The 22,892-nt window shown below is 43.0% G+C and overlaps 1 protein-coding gene across 11 annotated transcripts in view; it reads right to left on the minus strand.

The window, feature by feature from the left end:
* Positions 1 to 22,892, minus strand: part of ANK3 (ankyrin 3) — a 378,044-nt gene that overhangs the window by 202,846 nt on the left and 152,306 nt on the right. For all 11 annotated transcript variants that reach the window (XM_045291321.1, XM_045291325.1, XM_045291322.1 and 8 more), the window contains one exon: positions 8,373 to 8,471. In XM_045291321.1, the coding sequence (XP_045147256.1) occupies positions 8,373 to 8,471 (99 nt within the window). The remainder of the gene's footprint in view (positions 1 to 8,372; positions 8,472 to 22,892) is intronic.

The raw sequence follows: 22,892 nt of genomic DNA on the forward strand, positions 1-22,892 counted from the left end.
TGTCGGACAGGGCAAGATATGACAAAATAATAATTTATAATTTATCAAGGGTTCAAGAGGGAGTGGGGAGTGGGGAGGGAGGGGAAAAAATGAGGAGCTGATGCCAGGGGCTTAGGTGGAGATAAAATGTTTTGAAAATGATGAGGGCAAAATGTACAAATGTGCTTTACATAATTGATGTATGTATGATTGTGATAAGAGGTGTATGAGCCCCTAATACAACGATTAAAAAAAAAAGAAATCCAGTAAATACAATAATTCAAATTTATGCACCAACCAGTAAAACTAGCAATGAAGACATTGAAGAATTCTACCAACTTCTTCAGTTGGAAATTGATCAAAATGCAATCAAGTTGCAGAGGTAATTTTGTTTTGTTTTTGTTGTGATTAGAATGCAAAAATTGGAATCATAGAGGCAGAAACAGTAGTTGGAAAATACCGCTTTGGTGATAGAAATGAAGCTGGGGATTACATGATAGAATTTAGCAAGACTAATGACTTCTTCATTGCAAATATCCATTTTCAACACAAAAATGGAGACTGTACACATGGAATACAGATGGTATCAAATGGAATCCACAGGCATCACACTGCCTACACCTGCGGGACTTGGCAATGGAGAAGCTCAACTTCGGCAGCCAAAAGGAGATTAGACTGGAACACACCATCAATTGCTCACATCTAAATTCAAGTTGGAGTTGAAAGTAAAATAAGTCTATGTGAGCCGTTTCAAGGGTGGATTTGATGCAATGAAGACTAACAGGAGGCCTGGTGTGCCGTGGAATACACCAAGGACATCTTGTGCTGTTGCTGTATGCAGAAGAGAATCGAACACTGCCCAGCTGTAGGCCATCCTCATAATTGTTTCTGTGCAAGGGCCCATTGTTGCTTCATACATTAAAAGAACACAAATGGTCAGTAACGAGACAAGAAATCAAGAAAAGATCAACGTGGGTGGCAGGAGACTCCACAGAAGGCTCTGAAACTTGCTCTTGAGCATATGCAGTAGCTAAAGCAACTGGAAGAAACGATGGCATAAAAGAGCTGAAGTGAACATTTCAGAAGACAGCTTAAGAAGACAAAGTATTATCATGAAACGTGCCAAGCCCTCGAGTTGAAAGCCAAAAAAGAAAGAGCAGAGCCAGCACGTCTCCCTTTAAAGAACGGAAGAAATTCAAGCCGCGAGCTGTACTATTGAAGGATTCTGTGTACACAGTATTGAACGATGCAGGAAACATCAACAGATGGAGGAAATACACGAGTCACTATACCAAAAAGAGGTGGTTGACATGCAATCATTCCAAGGGGTAGCATGTGATCAGGAACCAGATACGCTGAAAGGCGATGCTATCCAAGCTTTACTGAAGGCATTAGCAAACAACAAGGATCTAGGAACTGAGAGAATACAAATGGAACTGTTTCAACACTCTGATGAGGTGCTGAAAGTACTCATTTGTCAATGCTAAGAAATTTTAAAGAGAGCTACCTGACCAACCAACTGGAGGAGATCCATAGTATGCCCATTCCAAAGAAAGATGACCCAGCAGCGTGCAGAGATTATTGAAAAATCGCATTAATGTCACATGTCGATACAATTTTGCTGATAGATTTGATCATTGCAGTGGCACACTGACAGCGAGTTGCTAAGAATATCAACCTGGCTTTAGCACAGGCCTTGAGACCAGAACAAGAGCATTTCAATCGGTGTGCTGGAAAAGCACAATAACGTACTCTGACCTTGTCTCACATACCGTGGACACGTTCTCAGGGGAGCCCAGTCTCTGCAGAAGGCCACCGTGTTTGCAAAGAACATCAGTGAAGATGAGGAAGGTCCTCGAGAAGATGAAGTAACATGTTATATAAATTGTGAGAATGGGCATGTTTACTGTACACACTGTATGCAGGATCGCTAGGAGACAGAATCAACTGATTGGCAACTAACAACATATTCTTAGAACTCTTTGCAATTGTCACACTCTCTCATGTGTGGAAGGTCAAAGACATATTCTTTAATTTCATGATATTTTGTTCTTTTAGTACAAAGGACTTTTAAAATTACCTTGTAATATTTGTGATATAAAAATGTTTTAAACATTTTTGTAAGACATGAAGAGATATAGTTAAGTTAGTTTGAATTACTGCAGAAACAAAGTCTGTCGCACTATTTCAAATGCCCTTATCAACATGCCCATCATATAACTTTACGGAGGAAGTACTTTCTCTTTGGTGAAGACTTTTAAGACTGTGAAGTAGCTAACATTTTCAAGGATACAGTTTTAAAAAGGGAATTACCCTTCTGGGAATTTAATGGAAATCAAAACTCACGACCAGTATTTTCTTTTTCTTAGGATTTAACCCTAGAATTACAAGAAGCTGAGGAATCACAAGCTACAATGACAGGACATGAAAGTGTCCCCTCACACTGTCCCAGAATAGTAAAAATTTAACAACTGGCCCATGCAGGAAGGTTCTCTGAGAACCTTGTATCTATCTGCACAGAAATATTCCTTCATTCTTTTAAATAGACTGATGCCATTAACTTCTGGAAGAATAATTAAATTTATTACAGTACCAGTAAAAAGTCAAGTAAAGGTAAGACTTTTTGGTAAATGTAACATTAAGGGGAGTATCTTGACCTGACTAGTAAATATGAATTAAACACATAGCACGTGCCAGAAAAAGTGCTGTGTGCTGGCGAAGTTCAGATGAGCCTTAATGTCAAACGGTAGCTCTGGATGCAGCGTAGTAATGGGATACGTGATGGCATGGCCAGGGCTGACTTGCTAGGAACGCTGGAAATTGAGAGGACTTTCTGGGAATTAGAGTGCTGTTATTGCTGCTGTTATTACTGGAACGCCTGCCTCTTCTCTGAACCACTACAGGCTGCTTTGACTGTTGGAGAGGGAGGAATCTGCAAGCAGACAGAAGACTTGTGAGATGCTGCAATTCTTGTCTCGGGACCATAAGAAGCCTCTGATGGGCTGTGAACCGATGCAGAAGAAAATAAAAAAGATAAAAGGCCATCTGTTGCAATGTGTTTTCCTTGAATACATATGAATGTGCTTCAAAACGTTAGTGGAAAATGGAATAGATAAAGGAATTTTCCCATGAATCCGGGAAGCTCCCTCCTAGATATAAGCGTGTACGTTCACTTTGCAAAGAGCAGGAGCTCAGTGGAATGATAAAGGGCACCGCTATGAATAACCATTCAGAAAAAGCACTTAGTACATAAAAAATACATTAAAATTAAGATGTTGGAACACTGAACAAACTTTGTGAATCATTTTAAATCTAGGATGCTGCCTATAAATCAGATTGCAAAATTTGCCTGGATAGATATTTCTCTATCAACCATTTCCTGTCATTATTACAGAAACACTCCACATATTTGGCTGTTTGAAGGGAGCAAATTGTAACAAGCTGTTTGATACTAGTTAGCAGTAGATGGTAAGAGAAATAGAAATATTTTCTTGAAATTAGTCAAAAGTCAGTTCCTAGCTCAACTAATCTCTTGTGGGAAGAATTCAAGCATCACCATTATGATATTTAAAGGTACTAATTTTTCTTAAAGTTACAAGGACTGGTGTTCTTCCGGTTGGTTAGGAATTATGAGAACATTGGAAAAAACTCCCATTTTGTAGCTGGAAGGAGACTAAGATTCAGGAGGATGAGCTTTCCTTAGGTCATGATTTTGCCATTTGCTAGTTGTACTGAGGGCTAGAAATCAGGCACTAGAGTAAAAATAAAATTCACTCACATCCTGTTTTTCCAGCTAGTAAGATCTTGACCAGTTCTTATCTAAATTCTTAGCAATATCCAGGTTTGTTTCCGTAAATTAAAGGGCTTTAAGAGTCAGCTATGCAAAGGCATTCAACTGTGTGGATCATAACAAACTACGGATAGCACTGAGAAAGATGGGCATTCTAGAACATTGATTGTGCTCAGGCTGAACCTGCACATGAATCAAGAGGCAGGTGTCCAGACAGAATAATGCTGCTTGGTTTAAAATCAGGAAAGGTATGTGTCAGGGTTGTATCCTCTCACCACACTTATTCAATCTGTATGTTGAACAAATCATCAGAGAAACTGCATTATACGAAAAAGTATGTGGCATCAGGATTGGAGGAAAGCTTATTAACAAACTGAGATATGCAGATGACACAAACTTGCTTGCTGAAAGTGAGGGGGCTTGAAGCACTTGCTGATGAAGATCAAGGATTGCAGTCTTCAGTATGGATTACAACTCAGTGTAAAGAAAATCAAAATCTTCACACCTGGACCATCATGATGGTAACATCATGATGAATGGAGAAAAGATTGAAGTTGTTATAGATTTTGTCTTACGTGGATCCACAATTAATGCTCATGGAAACAGCCGTCAAGCGATCAAACAATGCATTGCATCGGGTAAATCTGCTGTGCAAGAGCCTGACGCAAACCATGATTATTTTCAACTGCCTCAAATTCATGTGAAATTGGACATGGGACACTGAATAAAGAGGAATCTATGCAATCGAACGGTGCTAGTGAAGAATGTTGACAGTCCTGTGGACTGCCTGCAGAACACGCACTCTGTCATGGAAGGACAGCCAGCATGCACATCCTTCGAGGCAAGGATGACGAGACTTCATCTCATGCACTTTGGACGGGTTATCAGGAGCGACCAATCCGTGGAAAAAGACATAATTTTGGGGAAAGTAGAAAGGGCAGCAAAAGAAGAAGGCTCTCAACATGGTGGATTGACAAAGTGGCAGCACAGAACGGCTCAAACACAAGAACAATTTTGAGGATGGCTCAGTGGTTTGTTCTGTTGTACGTAGGGTCACTGAGTGGGAACCAACTGAAAGGCACCGAGCAACAACAACAACAATCAGCTTTGAAAGGGGATTGTTTATGAGAAGAGCTGCCTATGCAGGGACTGGGCTCGTTTACAATGCTGATCTCGGAGGAGAAATTGAGAGCTCTTTTCTTCTCTCTACACAGGGTGACGAGCATGTAGGAGCCAGGGTTGTTGAGTACACTATGAGAGCTGCAAGAGTAGCAGGGACTGGAAGGATGGTGGGTAGGAGATGTCTTAGTTACCCAGTGCTGCTGTAAGAGAAATCCCACAGGGGGGAGGCTTGAACATTAGTTTTCAGTTTAGGAGCCTTGACATCTGAATCAGGGCGCCAGATGTAGAAGACGACCTCTCTCCCTCCTCCTCCCTCCCCGGCCCCCATCTCGACTCTGCTCACTTGTTCCATCTCTTTCTTATCTCAGATGACGCCGACTTAAGATTTTTCTTCACCAATCCTGCCTCCTTAACATAACAAAGACGGTCCAACACCAAATGGGGTTATAAACACAGGTCCAGAGGTCAGGATTTACAACATAGATTTAGAGGGCATATAATCCAATTCATAATAGGGAGATAATGATAGATCCTTTTTAAGGGGCTTTCTTTCCCAGCGCTACTGGGTTGGCCTTGGATTGAGGCTTGTGTGGACGAGAAGTTCAGCTTTCTCCTCTGAGGCTTGCCCCGGGCTTTGACCTTTTAGCAGGCTTTTCCTCTTCCACCCACGCACCCAGTCACTACTTAGTCATTTCAGTGAGAGAAGGGGAGCTTTGATGAAGAGAAGGCAGAATAGTTTACATATTTGGGGCATACCCTGCAGTTTTCTTCCATATGGCCTGCCAGGAATTTAGCCTGGGCACCCCTGCCACCCCATCCCCACCCCACCCTGTGCAGGGCAACAGCAGATGGAACATTTCTGTCCCTTGGCTCACCCAAGCTTCATGTTCATATTTCTCTCATGGAACAACGGGGAAGGGAAAGATTTTAAACGAACACAAACGGAAATGTAAAAAATCTTCTTTATTTAAAACAGATCCATCCTTTCGAACAGGGAGGTGATGTAGCATACCACAACTTGCACATTACATTTTGCTGTATACACAATTTCTTATCTCTGCTACTTCTCTGCAAAAGAGTGTTCATGTTTTTCTCCGGACACTCCTCTCTGATACGTTCCCCGTTAATGGATTAAAGAGTAATCTTCCCCTCAGCCCTGACCCTAAAACACGCGGTAAGTCTTGTTTGGAAATAGGGTTTTCCTTGTTTGTTCATTCTATCCTACCCAAGTAAGCGCATTCTAAATCTTCTCCGTCTGAGTGACTAAAGAGCAGATCAGACCGAGGAAAATGCACACATGACAAGATAGAGGTCACATGAAGATGGCCAAAGAGCCTAGGAACTGCCCAGAAGGAAGAAGTTGGCATGGCTGACGTGCTGCTCCGGACGCTGTCTCCTGAAACTTGGGACCTGTGTCCTCTCTGTGGTCTCCTCACGCAGGTGAGGAGGGCCCGGCCCTGCAGCACTCCGCTCTGCTGTGCTGGAGCTGACGTGATGGGCCCCACGGCAGCAGCTATACCTCCGGGACTCCATTTACAGGGAACAGAGTCATTCCCAGAGATAGGGCCCAGACTTCCTAAATAACGCCTTTTCCCTTCCGTTCTATGAAAAATCGTGCCTAATCGTCATTTTGCTGTCCTGGTGATTGGTGACAGTACCAAGAAGAGCGGAAAGGTAATGCCTGGTCCATATACTCACTAAAACCTTAAACCTCTCGTTCAGCTGCTTTTTTCTGCTGGGCTCCAGTGTCTCCCACTTCCCTTCATAAGGTTTACCTGCGTCACAAATGAGCCTTTACCTCAACCTGATAATCAGGCGGCCCACGCACTGCCTTCTGTAGTTTACTCCTCATACTCTCTTCAATGAGCCTATGCTTCGCAGAGGACACCTGCCATTGAAAGCAATTCTCCTAGCACTCTGTCACTGGTAACTGCTTCTTAATGAAATGGTGTCAGTGCAATAAGACCTCTAGTCAGTCTCTCCCCAATCAAATAGACCTTCAGGGGCTAACTTTCATCTTTCTTCCTTCCTCCCTGCCTCCCTCTCCAGAACATTTCTCTCTTCGAAGGTAGATGTATGAAGCAGTTAGGTCCCATTGTCATAAGGGAAAAGAGGTTTGAGTCTCCTGCCAATTATCAATGGCTGTGCTGGGTTGGGATCAATGCCTAGGTCGGCAGTCAAAGTACCGACGAGAAACCAGACCGTCGGCTTCAGAAGAGTAGGACAGGGCTGTCTGATCCCTGCCATGGCTCTATCATCGAGTAGGCCTGGCTTGTAGAGATAATAATGATTTACTGGTGGAGTGATTAAATGTAATGAATAACAAATGAAGCGGTACATCAAAAAGCTACAGAGATCAAGTTGAGGATTCGGGGCCAGTTTCAGCAACATGAACATCAGATTCTTAGGAGAAGACTAGGACGGCAGAAGGTACAATGATAGGACAGAGGAAACCTCTACCTCCCTTAACAGGTGAATGTTTATGGTGAGATAACCTTTGTATTTGTGTGACTCTTCCTCACATTTTGATCCACACAGAGGACATGGAAAAGAATTGGCTGAAGATGTTGAAAACCTCACTGGTAAGTAGTTGAGTGCTAATTACATTTCTATGAGATAGATTAGTAAAAGCTGAACTTAACTTCCAGCCTGCTTTATGCTGGCGTAAAGCTCACCGCCATAGACTAGACTGGCCTAGTTCACCAATATCATCTTGTTCACTGCCACAACCCCGTAGGTGGCCATTAGTTTTCTCTGTGTGCAGATGAAGCAGGCACCTGCAGAAAGGTTCAGTAGCCCACCTATAGCAACCCAAGTCCAGCATCTGGCATTCACAGTAGAATTCATGTCTCTGTGCTTTCCCCGACTCCGGGGCCTGACACCATGTAAGCAAATGCTTACCTAGACAGATGAGTTTCAAAAGAAGAAGAATCTACATTTTTAAGATCAACAGAACAAATAGTTCAGTGTTTAGCAAAGATTAAACTCTTGAAATTTGCAAGTATAACTCTGACCTTGGTACCCAAACCCATGGTCAATGAGTTGACTCTGACGTTGAGCGAGCGGCCCTCCAGGATAGAGTAGAAGCATTTCTCAGGGTTCTCAAGGAAGCAGAAAGTCCCCCTCTTCCCCCTACAGAGTAGCTGCTGGCTTTGGAACCAGCTCTCTTTTCTGGAAAGCACCTGGATGTTTCACCCCTGGGCCACCAGGGCTTCTTCTGACTGTACCAGGTGTCTATAATTAAACTCATGTACTTTTTAACAAATATTAAAGACTTATCAATAGGAATGGCCAACCCATTTTAAGAGGAGTATGTTTAGCCCTCATTTTCCATGAGATCACAACTTAAGAAAAGAATAAAGCCTACAAGGAGCAGAGTGAAAGATTCCCCATTGTCTTCCCACCCGGCCCAAAGGTCGGAGGGAAGGTATTCCTACCTCCTGAACGTAAGCAAAAGCAGGCACAAAAACTGCGCTCTTACCCTTGTTTTGGCATCAATTTTAGCGCCTCGGTCAAGCAGCAGTTTCACCATATTGGCGTTTCCTCTTTTTGATGCGACGTGCAAAGGAGTAATGTCATTCTGTGGAAGGACAGAAAGAACAGCAGTTTTAGCCTCAGATCGACCAAAATGTCCCTGCAGCTCCCCCAGCGGGCTCCAGGGGTTCTTCTTACAACCAGTGGATTTCCCAACATTTCTCTCTGATTTTCTTTAGCAGGGGGATCCAAAAGAAGATATGAATTTTAAGGAAGACACGTTCAGGGGTGGGGCCCCAAGCTCCCCAAACCAAACTCACTGCCATCGAGTTGAGGGAGCCTCCTACCAACCCCGTAGGGCAGGCGCACCGCTTCGCAGGGGCTGAAGGCCCATCCTTCTCCCTGGGAGCGGCTGGGGGTTTGTTTCTTTCCTTTTTCCCTCCATAGTTGAGTGCTCAGAAATGGCCTCTGGTTTCTCCTTATCTTTTTTTCCCCCCAATCATTTTATTGGGGGCACGTACAACTCTTATTACAATCCATCCATTGTGCCAAGCACGTTTGTACATTTGTTGCCCTCATCATTCTCAAAACATTTTCTTTCTACTTGAGCCCTTGGTGTCAGCGCCTCATTTTTTTCTCCCTCTATCCCCCACCTTCCCTTCCTCATGAACTCTTGATAATTTATAAATTATTATTTTGTCATGTCTTACACTGTCCGGCGTCTCCCTTCACCCACTTTTCTGTTGTCCGTCCCCCAGGGAGGGGTTTATATGTAGATCCTTGTGATTGGTTCCTTAGCGGCAGGTGTTCTCAAACAGCTGACCTTGAAGTTAGCAGTTCAACTTGTAACCACTGTGCCACCAGGGCTCCTGAGGGGTTAGGCCCAGGTCTCATTGCTTCATTTACCTGGGATGATTCATTGATGAAAATATGATTTTTCTGAATGTGTGCTAAAATCCTTTAAGTCAGGGTGTTCCCTTACTACGTTGTCATAGGTATTTGCTCAAATGTGGTTGACTAGCAAGTAGCTAATTAAGTCCGCCCACACTGAGTTAAAGCAGCTTCACCTTACCAGGAACCTTCCCTCGCTGAATTTGGTTTGAGCATCAGGTTGTCAAGGTGAGATAAGACTAACTCAAATTGAGAGATCAAGCAATATCATATATAGTCAGAAGATTTCCCCGGCCCTACAAGTCGAAGTGTATCTGTGGGCATTTATCAGCAATATCAGAGAGATTCTACTGTGACTACTCCAAGGAACAGTCACGTCTTGGAACAATCTAAAACACCCATCAAAGTCCTCCTCCCTCCAAGCATCGTGTCTGTGCTAGGAATGTTTTCAGAGTGTAGAAAACAAGGGTGTACATCGATTGGAAAATTTTTCCTAATTGGTACATTATTACTATAATGGTAATAAGGGTTTACGTTCTACAGTTTAAGGCAATTGTATGATAAATGATAAAGGTCCAAAAGGGCTGATAGTTTTATAATGTGATAACTGCTACATTATAATAGCTAAGCATTTTACTTATATCATTAATTCTCATAGCCCTTACAAAGCCATTCGCAAGATGAATTAAACCAGCTCCTATTGTCATTGAGTTGATTCTGAATCCTGGTGACCCCATGTCTGTCAGAGTAGTACTAGGGTATGCAGAATTCTTTTCTTTAAATTTCATTTTGTTGAAAATATATACAGCAAAACATACACCAAATCAACAGTCTCTACATGCACGATGGAGGGACTTGCACGCTGAGTCTAGAGCCATGTTCACTGTCCTCTCTGGACGAGCTCCTGCCACAGAGACTCACTGGCCCCTTGCGAGTGAATTTCAAGTTGCTGATGTCTGTCAACTTCTAATTCAATTGTATGGAATCTTTTAGCAACATGCTCAGCAATGGTAACTGGTACCATCCAGCTTTCCTCATGGAAAAGGGGCGGTTTTCCTCGAAGGCAATTGGGCACACTGGCCATATCCTCCTCCGATTCCTAACTTGGCTTCAGCCTCTGATGTTCCAGGGGTCCACAGAGGTTTTAGTGGACAGTTTTTCCAAAGTTTCGATCTCTAGGCCTTTCCAGGTAACTCTGGACGGACTTGACTTTCCAACCTCCAGTTAGTAGCTGACGATGTTAATGATCCTCGCCACTCAGGGATCCCATAATCAATTACAACTCCCATTTTAGAAACATAGGGACAGCTAACAAGGGCAGGCAGGACACTAAAATCTGACTCATTGGTTCAGATCCCTCCCCCGCCCCAATCATATAATAAAGAATGTCAAACAAACGCAAAGTTTGAGAGAAAGCCATGACCAACCTCGTTTACTTAATATCCTGCTTCAGTATCTACTTGTCAAATTACATACTTCCCGTTTTCCCCCCTGGAAATTGTTGTTAGGTACCATTGAATTTGATCTGACTCATACTGACCCGATATAGGGTTTCAGAGTTTGTGAATCTATGGGGGTGCAGATAGTCTCATTCCTCTTCTGTACAACAGCTAGTGGGTTTGAACTTCCAACCATGCTGTTAGCAGTTCAATGTCCACCCAACAGTGCTACTAGGGCTCTTTAGGTGAGGAAATGAAAACTAAAACAAGAACTCACCAAAGGTCACACAATTTGTCAGATCTCAAACATCACTCTGTCTTAATTAGGCTAGGCCGGTACAAATGGCCACTCTTTGCCCTTGACATTTTAGGAATACTTACGAGTGTGCTAAAAGATAGGTACTAGAGAGGACGGGTGAGAAGCTAGCACGTTGGTGCCGGGTCTACCATACAGAATCTGCACCAGAGTGCATCTTCGCTTAGTTATTCTAACAGCACGGTGAATTCTGTGAGAACAAAACCTCCACAAGTCGAACTTATTTTTCTACTTTCACAAAATTGAGGGGAAAGGATCTGAGATTTCTAGCAGTTTCCACCTTACATAGGTTCTGGCTTTTGTGGATTTTACTGTATCTACATCACAGAATTGTTAAGAGAATTAAATGAATTAGTAAATGATGAATGGAGCTTGGTGATTTTGTAAATGCTATAAAAGTCTTAGGAACTATACTTTTTAGACTTATTGTTATCCATATAAGAAAAATAAATATAGTAAACATTTATAGTATGAATTTTAAATATTATAATATATAAATGGTCTCTAAAAATGTATAGATAAATATGTGCATGACATTATGAAATGGTTTGGGTAGAAAAGACATAAACAAACCAAAACAACAAAGACCAAACTGCTGTCAACGACTTGATTCTGACTCAGAGCAGCCCTATAGGACAGAGTAGAGGTGCCCTTTGTGGGTTTCTGAGACTAAATCTTTATGGGAGTAGACAGCCTCATCTTTCTTCTGCAAAGTGGCTGGTGATTTTGAACTGCTGACCTTGCAGTTAGCAGCCCCTGAAATCATTAGTGAACTGTAAGGAGGGCCTATGGTGGGCAGCGCTTCTGATAGATATAAAAGGTGTTAGAGAAGTCTGCGAAACTTAAGACCATAGCTGGGGAAAGGGAAGACCTTTGGGCAGGGTGAGGCTGATACAATTGTTCAATAGAAGAATGTGGGTGCCGTGCTGTTAACAACAGAAGTCTGGGTGGAACAACAGCTCTGGGGAGAAATGAAGAATTGTCTGCCTGTCCTTTCCTTTCTCAGCTATTCCTGAAAATTCTAGCTGGCCTGGTAGCCAAGTTTGTTTTATGAAAGAATCCCCAAAGTACGGTCATTTCTGTAAATCCCTAAAGTGGAAATCAAAGCCAGTTCCTACCTTACTTGTGAAAAATGGCAGCTATTTCAGTCCGCTGAACTATATTGGAAAGCAGGTCACTCCCAGACGCCCCCTTCTCCAGCCTAAGTCTCTCCTTCTCTTTGAACACGCCGGAGAGAAATGATCACTAAATGCACAAAACCAATCAGAATCTTCTGAATAATGACACTAAAAGATATGACTATAATGGTGTGACCCAGAATACATTCTCAAAAACAAAACCCCAAAAACAAATTCTAAAAAAAACGAATATAAATGCTAAAGTCAGATATGTGATACCTCGGCTAGTTTTTATTATAATAGCTTTTGCCTCTAGGTCACTACAAGGATAAAGCGAGCCGAAGTTGTAAACGAAGAAAGAAAGAAAAGAAAAAGCCAACGACAAAAAAACACATGTCTAAAGATGACGATTTCAATGTGCTGGTGACGTCAAAGAAAATACCACGCTTCAAGATTTTTATGTTTTCTCATTCTATTCTCGTATACTTTTAGCACTACTCTAATATAAACAGACACACACAAATGTTTGTAAACAGGTTCACAGAGAAAGCAGTGGAAAGCCATTTACACAGAAAGGACAACTCTCCTAGCCCGCCCTCGAAGGAGCTGTGGGGGTGCTGTGGGTTAGGCACTGGGCTGCTATCTGCAAGGCTAGTGACTGAAACCTACCAGCTGCTGCTACGTGGGAGAAAGAGGAAGCTGTGTGCTTCCAGAAAGACTTTAAAGGAGTCTCAAAAACCCCATGTAGGTCCCTATGAGTCAGAACTGACTCAGTGGCAGTGGGTTACTTAGATAGAGTTCACCCTATAGCTCATCTATCTTTTGAAAGCGTTTCAGCTTCTGAGTGGAGAGATTGTCTCTTCTCATTTACAGGCACAAACTAGGTACACAAGGGACTGGCCAATAATATTTAACAGTCATATAGAATTTGATAGAGTAAAGGAAAAAACAGAATGCAATCCACGTTCCCTTTAATTTGCTTGCGAGTGTAAAACCATTTTTGTTCCTCTGTTTTTGTTGCTTTCTATGGAAGGTCTTTTCCTAGTTAATTTTTATAAAAACCTTATTGAGATACAATTCGCATCCCATACACTGCACCCTAAAATTCAGTAGTTTTAGTTGCAGGACATTCACGAGGTTGTCCAATCATCACCCCCATTTCATCCAGTACTTTCTCATCACCCTCAAAAAAGATTCAGACCCATTAGCAGCCCTTCCCCAGCCTGCCCTCCTTTTAGCACCTTGTATCTACTGTCTACTCTGTCTCTATAAATTTGCCCATTTTATAGAAATGAAATCTTACAAGAGATGGTCTTTTGTGTTAGGGTTCTTTCCCTTTGTATAACGTGCAAAGTTCATCCATGTTGTCACATATATCAGTACCTATTCTGATGAGATTGCCTAATTTTTCATGTCTTACGAAATCTATGAAGTACATGCAAACAAATACTTCTAAGAACACAGATTGAAAGTTCAAGGCTACACCCTATCAAATTTGAAGCAATTAATACATGCGCCAGCAACAGCCTTCACTGTTTGACATGAGTAGGGATATCAAAGCAGATTCAATGGAAATGGCTTTCTCTAAAGGATACAAATGAAAACTTGGTACCTTTCCTCATAATACAGCGGGTCTCAACCTGTGGGTCACGACCCCTTTGGGGGTGGACCAACCCTTTTATGGGGGTCGCCTGCTTCATAACAGTAGCAAAATTACAGTTATGAAGTAGCAGTGAAAATAATGTTATGGTTGGGGGGGTCACTACAACATGAGGAACTGCATTAAAGGGTCGCCGCATTAGGAAGGTTGCGAACCATTGTCATAATAGATTGATTGTTAGTAAGAGGGGCACTATTGCTAGCAAAATCCCGTTTCCTTTTTTCATCATGGAGCTTTAATGACACCAAGTGGGTTTTCTAAGAAAAGCCATTTTCCCTCTTCTCCAGGTTTGCTAAGTGCTCGCTGATTCTACAGCAAGCTTTCCCTGTGCTCTCCGGATAAGGAGATTCCGTCCACGTGGGCTTTGCGGAGCCTGACACGGACTGATGCTATTGCTGCATTGACACCTCCTCCATGACTCAGCCCCTTCCAGAAAGACCAGCAAAATCCCATCGGATTCGAAACCTGACAGCTTCCCAAGAAGCAGCAGCAAATGCTTAAATATTAGATGTTTGTGGGGGAAACCAGCTCTGAGTGTTTGATCTGTTCAGTGCTGAATAACCCAAGAGATTTATTCATTTTCTTGTAAGGAAAACACGAGCTGTTCACCATTGATGTGGTCAGAGGCTTTCACTTGGATGAACAGAAGATGGGGGTAATCAACAATTTAGACAGAATGCGGCACTTTGGGGTCTTCTCTCTTGTCACTTCAGTGATTTAGTAGAGAAGGATAGGATAATTAGAGTAGTAATGGGCGCTTTCCCCCCACCTGCCCCTTCAGCCAGTAAGACTCATAATAACAGCTGGGTCAGGAAGAGTGGGGTAGAACTTTAAACCCACTTACATTTTAGATCCTGGCCTTCAAGTACAAACCCTCCTTCTTAACGTCATTGGATGTTACAGTTCAATGGGTGCTGAGAGATATCTAGTCCAGTAGTTTCCAACATGTTTAAACTTTAAAACTTTTTTTTCCCAGTGTACATTTCAGGGATACCATAACTTCATATACAACATGGACATTTTTAATCACTGAAAATTAAAATAGTAAATGCTCTTAAAAAGATCTTCTAAGTGTTAGTTACATAAAAAAAGATTCTGCTACCATAAAAATAGACTCACACTGGCTTAGCCTGAGGAACTTCTTATCTTACATGAGAATAAATGTAATCTAAAAGGAACAAACTACCAATTATGGAGCTCTGACTTGCTCTATAAGGACAAATAAGATAAAGACTAGCAACTCAAAGTCACAAGTGAGCAAAGTGAGGCTGGGTGGGGACATAGGACATGGCCAAGGACACATAGGGGAAAAGTGCCTAACCCGAGATTTGAACCTGAGTTGTCTGATGCTAAAATGTGTGCTGGTACTTCCCACTGGGACATATAGGAAAACATCTATCCATCATGAGTCTTTTCTTAAATTAGTCAAATATTTAGGTAGCTCTAGCTCAGAATCCAAGTAGCCTAGTCCAGTCTCAATATAGAAAACACAGCTGACGTTTAATTTCGAATAAAAAAGAAACAGCATGCCTTCTTTCTAGGGCAGAAAAGTGACTCTGAATTCAAATGTCAGTTACAAAGACACATTTATTAAGTTTATTTATTTATTATTTATTATTATAAATAAATTTATTTATTAAGTTGTCTGTAGGACAAAGATAAGAGTAAAACACAGATACACCACCATCAGCATGAGGCCATAATGGCATCCCAGGAGGTGACAGAAGGGACCAGGGCGTGGGTTGGGTGCACGTTAGCCCTCAGTGTACCATCCTTTCTCTCCAACACTGAACAGGTCTCGTGCGGCAGATTGATCCACTGCAATGTGTCATTTGAGCTCTTCACTGCTGCTTCCAGAGCATTCATTGTGGATCCAAGCAAGACAGATTCCTTGACAACTTCCACCTTTTCTCCATGTATCATGATGTTCCCTATTGGTCCAGTTGTGAAGATTCTGGTCTTCTTTACAAGGCGGCTTGTAAACCACACTGAAGGCTGAAATCCCTGGTTTTCATCAGCAAGTGCTTCAATTCCTTCGCACTTTCAGAGAGCAAGGTTGTATAATCTGCCTACCATAGGTTGTTAATAAGCCTTTCTCTAATCGTGGTGCTGCATTTTTCTTCATATAATCCAGCTTTTGTAGTAATTTCCTCAACAGATTAAGCATGGTGAGAGGATACAACCCTGATGCACACCTTTCCCAGGTTTAAGCCACTCAGTGTTTCCTTGTTCTGTTTGCACAACAGCCTCTTGCTTCATATACAAGTTCTACATGAGCACAACAAAGTGTCCTGGAATTCCCATTCTTCTCTATAGCTTGTTATGGTCCACACAGTTGGATGTCGTAATCAATAAAACACAAGTCAACAATGCTCTGGTCTTCCCTGCTTTCAGTCAAGACCCGCCTAACATCTGCCATGATATCTCTCATTCTCTGTCCTTTTTTGGATCCAGCTCACATTTTTGCCGGCTCCCTGTCAGTGTACCGCTGCAACCACTGTTGAATCATCTTTTAAAAATTGACCTGCATGTGATATTAACTATATTATTGATAACTTCCATATTCTGTGGGGTCACCTTTCTTTAGAATGGGTACAAATGTGAATCTCTTCCAGATGGTTGGCCAAGTAGCTGCCTCCCAAATGTCTTGGCATAGACTAGTGATTAATTTCCAGTGCTTCATCGGCGTGTTGAAACGTCTCGATTGGTATCCTGTCAATTCTTGCAGCCTTGGTTCTGGCTAATGCCTTCAGTGCAGCTGGAACGTCTTCCTTCAGAACTGCAGGTTCTTCATCATCTGCTATCTCTTGAAGTGGTTGGATGTCAACTAGTTACATGTGAATGTAAAGACTTCGTATTGTTGTGATTTACATAATCCCAAGAACATGCCACTCAGAAAGATAAGAACAACACATTATCTAAAGTTCTGAACCACAAAAATGGATATAAATTCAAGGTTATATCATTATATGTATCATCAAGGTGTATAAAGAATTGCTACCAGCAAATGAGTTCTTGAGATTTCAATTTTGAGTTACTTATACAGACAGCTCCTCAAGGCCTGGGTCAATATTTTCTAATGTTGCCTGATCAGAAGAATTACATGCATTACCAATACAGATAGCAATTCCTCACATCGGCGCTATTGAATCGGAAATCCAGCATCGGACCAGCTGTATAAACGTATCTGAAAGGCCCTGACTTAGAGATTATTGGATTTGTTTTTCATTTTCTAATTTGGAAGGACTTGCTCTTTTACAGAGACAAGCTTGTCTTATCTTCTTTATATTGCACATTTTTGTCTTACGGCTATGAATTTGCTAAATGTCAACTATCCACTTCAAAGCATGACCATTAGAGTACAAAAATAGATTTAATTCCGCCTCAATCTTGAGGCAGGTGGCAAAGGAATCATTAGCTGGTGGAAGAGAGACTGCTGCCCATTCTGGTTTTCGGGGATGGTCTGGATCCACTCCAAAGCCTAGAACACTGTGCTTGTGAACTATCATGTGAAGAGTATGGCTTGGAGATCACGTCTGACCTCCTGCGGCTTCGCAGGAGAGAGAGATGTCAGGAGGCAGAGATCCTCCGCCTCCATTACCCTATTCTGCCACCCACTGTTGCTCCCATAACAGTGTACTGGTCTGCGACTGGGTATGATATTTGTTGCAGTGGCTACCCATAACTCACAGACAAATCTCCCAATTATGGGAGTTAATGAGGGAAGTTAACAGAGTACCACAAGATCGATAAACACAAGGGCAATAGCCATTGGTCCAATACAGCACCTCTCCTCATCTAGCAGCTACCTCTCTCTCTCTGGTCTGCAGCGTTTTAGCCAGATGGCCCCTTTGCCACTTGGCCTCTGTGAGCCAAGAAGCCCGCCTGCCACTGGACTTCACTGTCTCATGGTCTCAGGTCTCAGGGGCGTAACCTCGTTGCTTTGTCTTATGGTCACTATGTGATGGCCTCCGGTTCCTCTGGTCTCAGCATCCACATCAGGCAGGAATTTCAAGCATGCTCCTGTTAGTAGCACTACTACTTTGATGATCTCAGGGATTCTTTCTCTACTTCTGAGATGGCTCTTACACACAAAGAATGCCTTTGATGGAGGTGTGGTTTTTCTTTTTCCACAGACCATATCCCCAAGGAAACAAAGTGAGGACTTGATTCACATCGTCTAGTAAGGTGGGGATTCAGACTACGTCCCCCTTAATTCTGTCCATTAGCTTAATAGAGAACTCACCCCAAAAGGGGATTATAACCCCAGGCAGAGAGGCTAGACTTTATAATACATCACAAGAGCCATACTAAAAAGTGTCATTTCACCATAATTATGAACTATGTAGACTGAGTGTAGTGTTATTACTGCTTCCTTTTACTTTACTCGGCTTAATCTCAGTCCTGGCACTCAAAGCAGTTATTTCACATTTTACTCCCTAATCTGTAAAATGGTAATTATGCTCACATTTCATAAGACTACTATGAAGAAGACGTGACAAAATGTGTAAGAAACTTATTACTATGCCTGGCAATATAAGATAAGCATGGAATGACTAATTGCAAGATCAGTGGCTCAAATCCACTAGTCACTCCTTGGGAGAAAGATGAGGCTGCCTGTTCCCCAAATGGTTTAGAGTCTCTGAAACCCAATACAGGGTTGATGGGAGTCCCTCTGAGTTGGAATCACCTTGATGGCAGTGGGGTACTGTGCCTGGTACCTGGTAAGAGACGATACCCTCTGACATTGAGCATGGGCTTTCTACAGCTGCAAACCTTTACGAGAGCAGATAGCTTCATCTTCCTCCCAAGGGGGGGCTGGAAGATCTGAACCACTGACCTTGCAGTTAGTGGCTCACCACTTACTCAACAGCACCCCTAGAAATAAATGAAATCTTGTTCTAAACTAGCCTACATTTTGTGCAAGTTATTCCACCTCATATTCCCAAAAGAACTGAGGGGCCTCTCCAGGTCTAGCCCCATGGCTCTAGAGGAGCAGGTCATTGAGCGATGCTCTCTGCTCGCTGGAAAACTCCCTCTTCAATTTCTCAGGAAGACAGGACAACTTCAGGGTCCTGGCCCACCTGGGATATCCCACCTCTCCACTTCCTGGCTGTTGAGAGCTGTCTGCTCCAGTGTGCTTCAAGGGGCCATCAGTGGTCCTTTGGCTGGGGCATTGCTATTTCACCCAAAATGTTCCCCCCCCCCCCCCCAATTTCTAAATCTCAGGGAAGTAGCACTTCCTCATCCCTCTCGGAGAACCAGTGTTCTGGTGGTATAGGTCATCTTCAGAGGAGAAGAGCATCACCAGGGGTCAAATCTGCTCCTCTTTGTCCACTGCTTTCTTCCCGACGTGACTGGCATTTGCCAAAGCTCAGCATCGGATCTCTTCATTTCCCCTTAGCACACATTCAAAGCACGTGGACTGTCAGAACACATCTTAAACTGCCATGATACCACTTCTCTGTTTAAGGTCTGTAAGCACTCCCTTCTGCTTGCAAGTCCAGTGTCCTCAAGACCACACAGGCAGGGCCTCTTCCCCAGGCGGGCCTTCTGATCCCTCTTCCATCTCACTACCTATGGATCATCATGCGTCGGCCACCCTGTTTGAGTAAAGCCTTTTTCCAAGCGGACTTGAAACCTTCTGTTTCCATCACAGCCGAGTCTGTAGTTTTTTTTCAACTGTGATAATTCATGCTGATCACCCGTCTGAACTAGTTTTCTTGGACTCTCTTGTTCGGCCTGGGAAGAAGACAGTAACTGATCGTGCATCTATTTAAAGGGAGGTTTCTTCTCCAAAGGTCATTGACCACCTTTGCCAAGTCCTAGTCGTCCCAGGAGAGGACCCGTCACCCTTCCTCTGCGTTCTTCAGCCCACCAGGAGGAGAGCACTGTTTTTGTACTGCCGTGGAAAAGCTGCGGCACTCTGCAGGGCACTCAGTGCTCACCCAGACACACCAGCCCACGGCGGTGAGTCTGACAAAGTGCTGGCACACCGGCACAAAGCCAGTCCGGCATTGCTGCCCCGCCCTGCTAGCTGCTTCCACTGGAGGACATAAGAACTCTACAGCTTATGAATAATTCCCTTTCAAAATGCAAATGAATACACTGAGCTCTGCTAGCTCCTACCTTAATAGAACTTTATTTCACAGAATTTCAAAATAAGACTTACTGAGGTCACTTAAACTTGTTCACAGAACAGCTGCTCCAGAGCAGCACTGTGGGAAGCAGGGCCCATACTCAACGAGGAAACAGGAAAGAAAGGAATATGATGGGGCTTCAACAAGCTCATGGGGAAAAAATGGGATTTTTTCCCTACCACCTCTCTTGAAGCCCCCTTGAATGTACATTCTGGATTCTTGGATGTTTTTTCATAAGTAGCTCTTACTGTCTCAAACAATACCACACACACAGTTCCTTAAACCCTGATCGCCTCATGCTGACAAACATCACTACAATCAATTTGTAACACAAAATACCTCCCTCCAAATGTACTCTCAGGTGATGTCATGACTCGACCTGCCTTTACCGGTGAACACGTCTTACAATGAATTGATTATCTTCCCAATGAAAGTAATAACTACCACAGATGTGTCTAGTGCCCTGAACATGTGTTGTGGATAAGACCCTATGCTAAGGAATTACATGGACTATTTCATTCGGCGGTGTAATGGTTACAAGTTGGGCTGCGAACCCCACGGTCAATAGTTCAAATCCACCAGCCTGCTCCATGAGAGCAAGAAGAGACTCTCCTTGGAGAGTTGCTGTCTTAGAAACGCACAGGGGCAGCTTTGCCCTGCCCTGTAGGGTTGCAGTGAGCAGTCCAACAATACCTGACAGCAACACCAGTGCTCCTTAAGGTACGAATGAGGACAGAGCTGAAGCATAAATAACTTGTCCACCAGCATACAGACCAAGCCTCAAGGTCAAGAAAGGCCCCAGGCAGTCTGATTTCAATATGACTTACTTTGCCACTCAGCTATGCTTACTCTCTTCTGTCAGAGGGGAAGGCGACCGAAGGTCACCTGGGTCACTGTCAGAGGGAAGGGCCAGTTGGTGACTGACATCTCTCTCATTTCGGCATTAGAAGAACTGCAGCCGAGTGATGAAGGGACTCCCCTTGGGCCACATGTGACCAGTGATTCAGCCCAGGAGTCCAACACACATCTGAGAGCTCCTGTGGTCACTCTAGGCTGCAGTCACTTAAAAAATTCCTCTCCACAGACAAGGGACACCACAGAGAGCAAGTGAGCACTCACAGGACGATATTCATGAAGCTCAAACATACCAATGGATGTAAGACAAAAAAAATTCTCTAAACAAAAGAAATTCATATTCAGTAAATTAAACAGAAAAATAAAGAACCAGTCTATAGGATATACTAAGAAGAGCAAATTCTATATAAAAGCTGTTCTTTTACTCTGCCCTAAGGCTTATTTACTGGTTAGTTCCTTTGCAGTGCAAAATATCACCATGGCAACAGAATACAGTAACTGATGAAGGGCTTGTGGCTCTTAATTCTGGTTTCAATCAAATTATATGTAACCCCTTTAAATTATATATATATATACACACACACAGACTTGAATCTATAGAAACCCTGGTGGTGTAGTGGTTACGTTCTGGACTGCGGGCTGCATGGTTGGCAGTTAAAAACCACCAGCAGCTTGGAGGGAAAAAGACTGGACTTTTTACTGCCATAAACAGTTACTGCCTTGGAAAACCCCAGGGGGTTACTCTGAGTCAGCATTAACTCAATGGCAGTGAGTTAAGTTTTGAGTGAGTTGAATCGATACTATACTATAGAGTACAATAGGAACAACTAGCGAAACCTGCAATAATTACCTTTATATTTAATAAATGTACCTATGTGAGTGTGTTTGGTATCTTTAAGAATGGGACTATGTCTACAAATATATAGAGGTTTGATGCAAGATATTTCTACATATATATTTACCAAAGTTGAAAATATATCCATGAATATAGTAAAGCACACAAGAAGGAAAGTTATGAAAACAGCTTATTTATAATCAACCACCTCAAGCCCTGGCAGTGTAATAGTAAAGCATTGGGCTGTGATCTCTAAGGTCAGTAGTGCAAAGCCACTAGGCACTTCATGGAAGAACGAGGTTTTCTTCTTCCGTAAAGAGTTAGTCTCAGAATCCTACTGGGGACGTTCTCCCTTGTCCTACAGGGTCACCAGAAGCTGCCATTGCCCAGCTGGCAGTGAGTGACTGTGTGTGAGGTCTCAGGGCCGCAGTCTTGAAAGACACCAAGGTCAACTGGCATAGCTGTCCAGAAAGACAATCTTTTATATCCTACTTTGGTGAGGTAGCAAGTGGGGTCTTAAAAGCTTGCGAGCAAAACAAAGCCTTATAAGAAAATAAGATGCAACAATGGCTCTCTCCCTGCCCAAAGCAAAAGAGAGTAAACAAATTTAAAGACCTCAACCCAACACACTGTCACCAAGTAGATTCCGACTCAGAGCAACTGCATGGCAGAGGTTAGAACTTCCCCTGTGGGTTTCAGAGACTGTAACTCTTTATGGGATATAAACAAACATTCCAAAGGACTAATAGTTGATGTGAACCCCAGCCTGTATGACCCAGAGAACACCAAAATTATATGGTACCTCACTCCCAGGACCTCACCACTATGAAAGGGATTACACTAGGAAGACTTAGATAGAATGGGAGAAAACGTGGAACAAAAAAGACCAGACTTACTGGTCTGACAGACACTGGTGAGAACTCCAAGACCATGGATCTTAGAAATGCCTGGCCCTGAAATTACCTCCTTGGCACAACTTTCAATCATATGATAGATGCCCAGGAGGTATGCACTCCTTAGTACAATCAGCCATCCGAGATCAAAAGGGTGGCCTTCCCCCAGGGATGGCAAGGATGGATGGATGGCCATGGTAAACAGAGGAGGCAGTGGAAAGAGTGTTGTTATATTGTGAGGAACGCCATCAGTGTCACACATCAAAATGTTTATGAACTGTTGAATGGAAACCAATATGCTGCAAGCTTCCACCCAAATCACAATAGAAAGTTCCGGGGGGACATGGGAGCGGGGGAAGGGGAGGGGAGGGAAGAGGTGT

The sequence above is a fragment of the Echinops telfairi genome, unplaced genomic scaffold (genome assembly GCF_000313985.2).
Source record: "Echinops telfairi isolate 266 unplaced genomic scaffold, ASM31398v2 ScPeMD7_70;HRSCAF=299, whole genome shotgun sequence".
Classification (NCBI taxonomy): domain Eukaryota; kingdom Metazoa; phylum Chordata; class Mammalia; order Afrosoricida; family Tenrecidae; genus Echinops; species Echinops telfairi.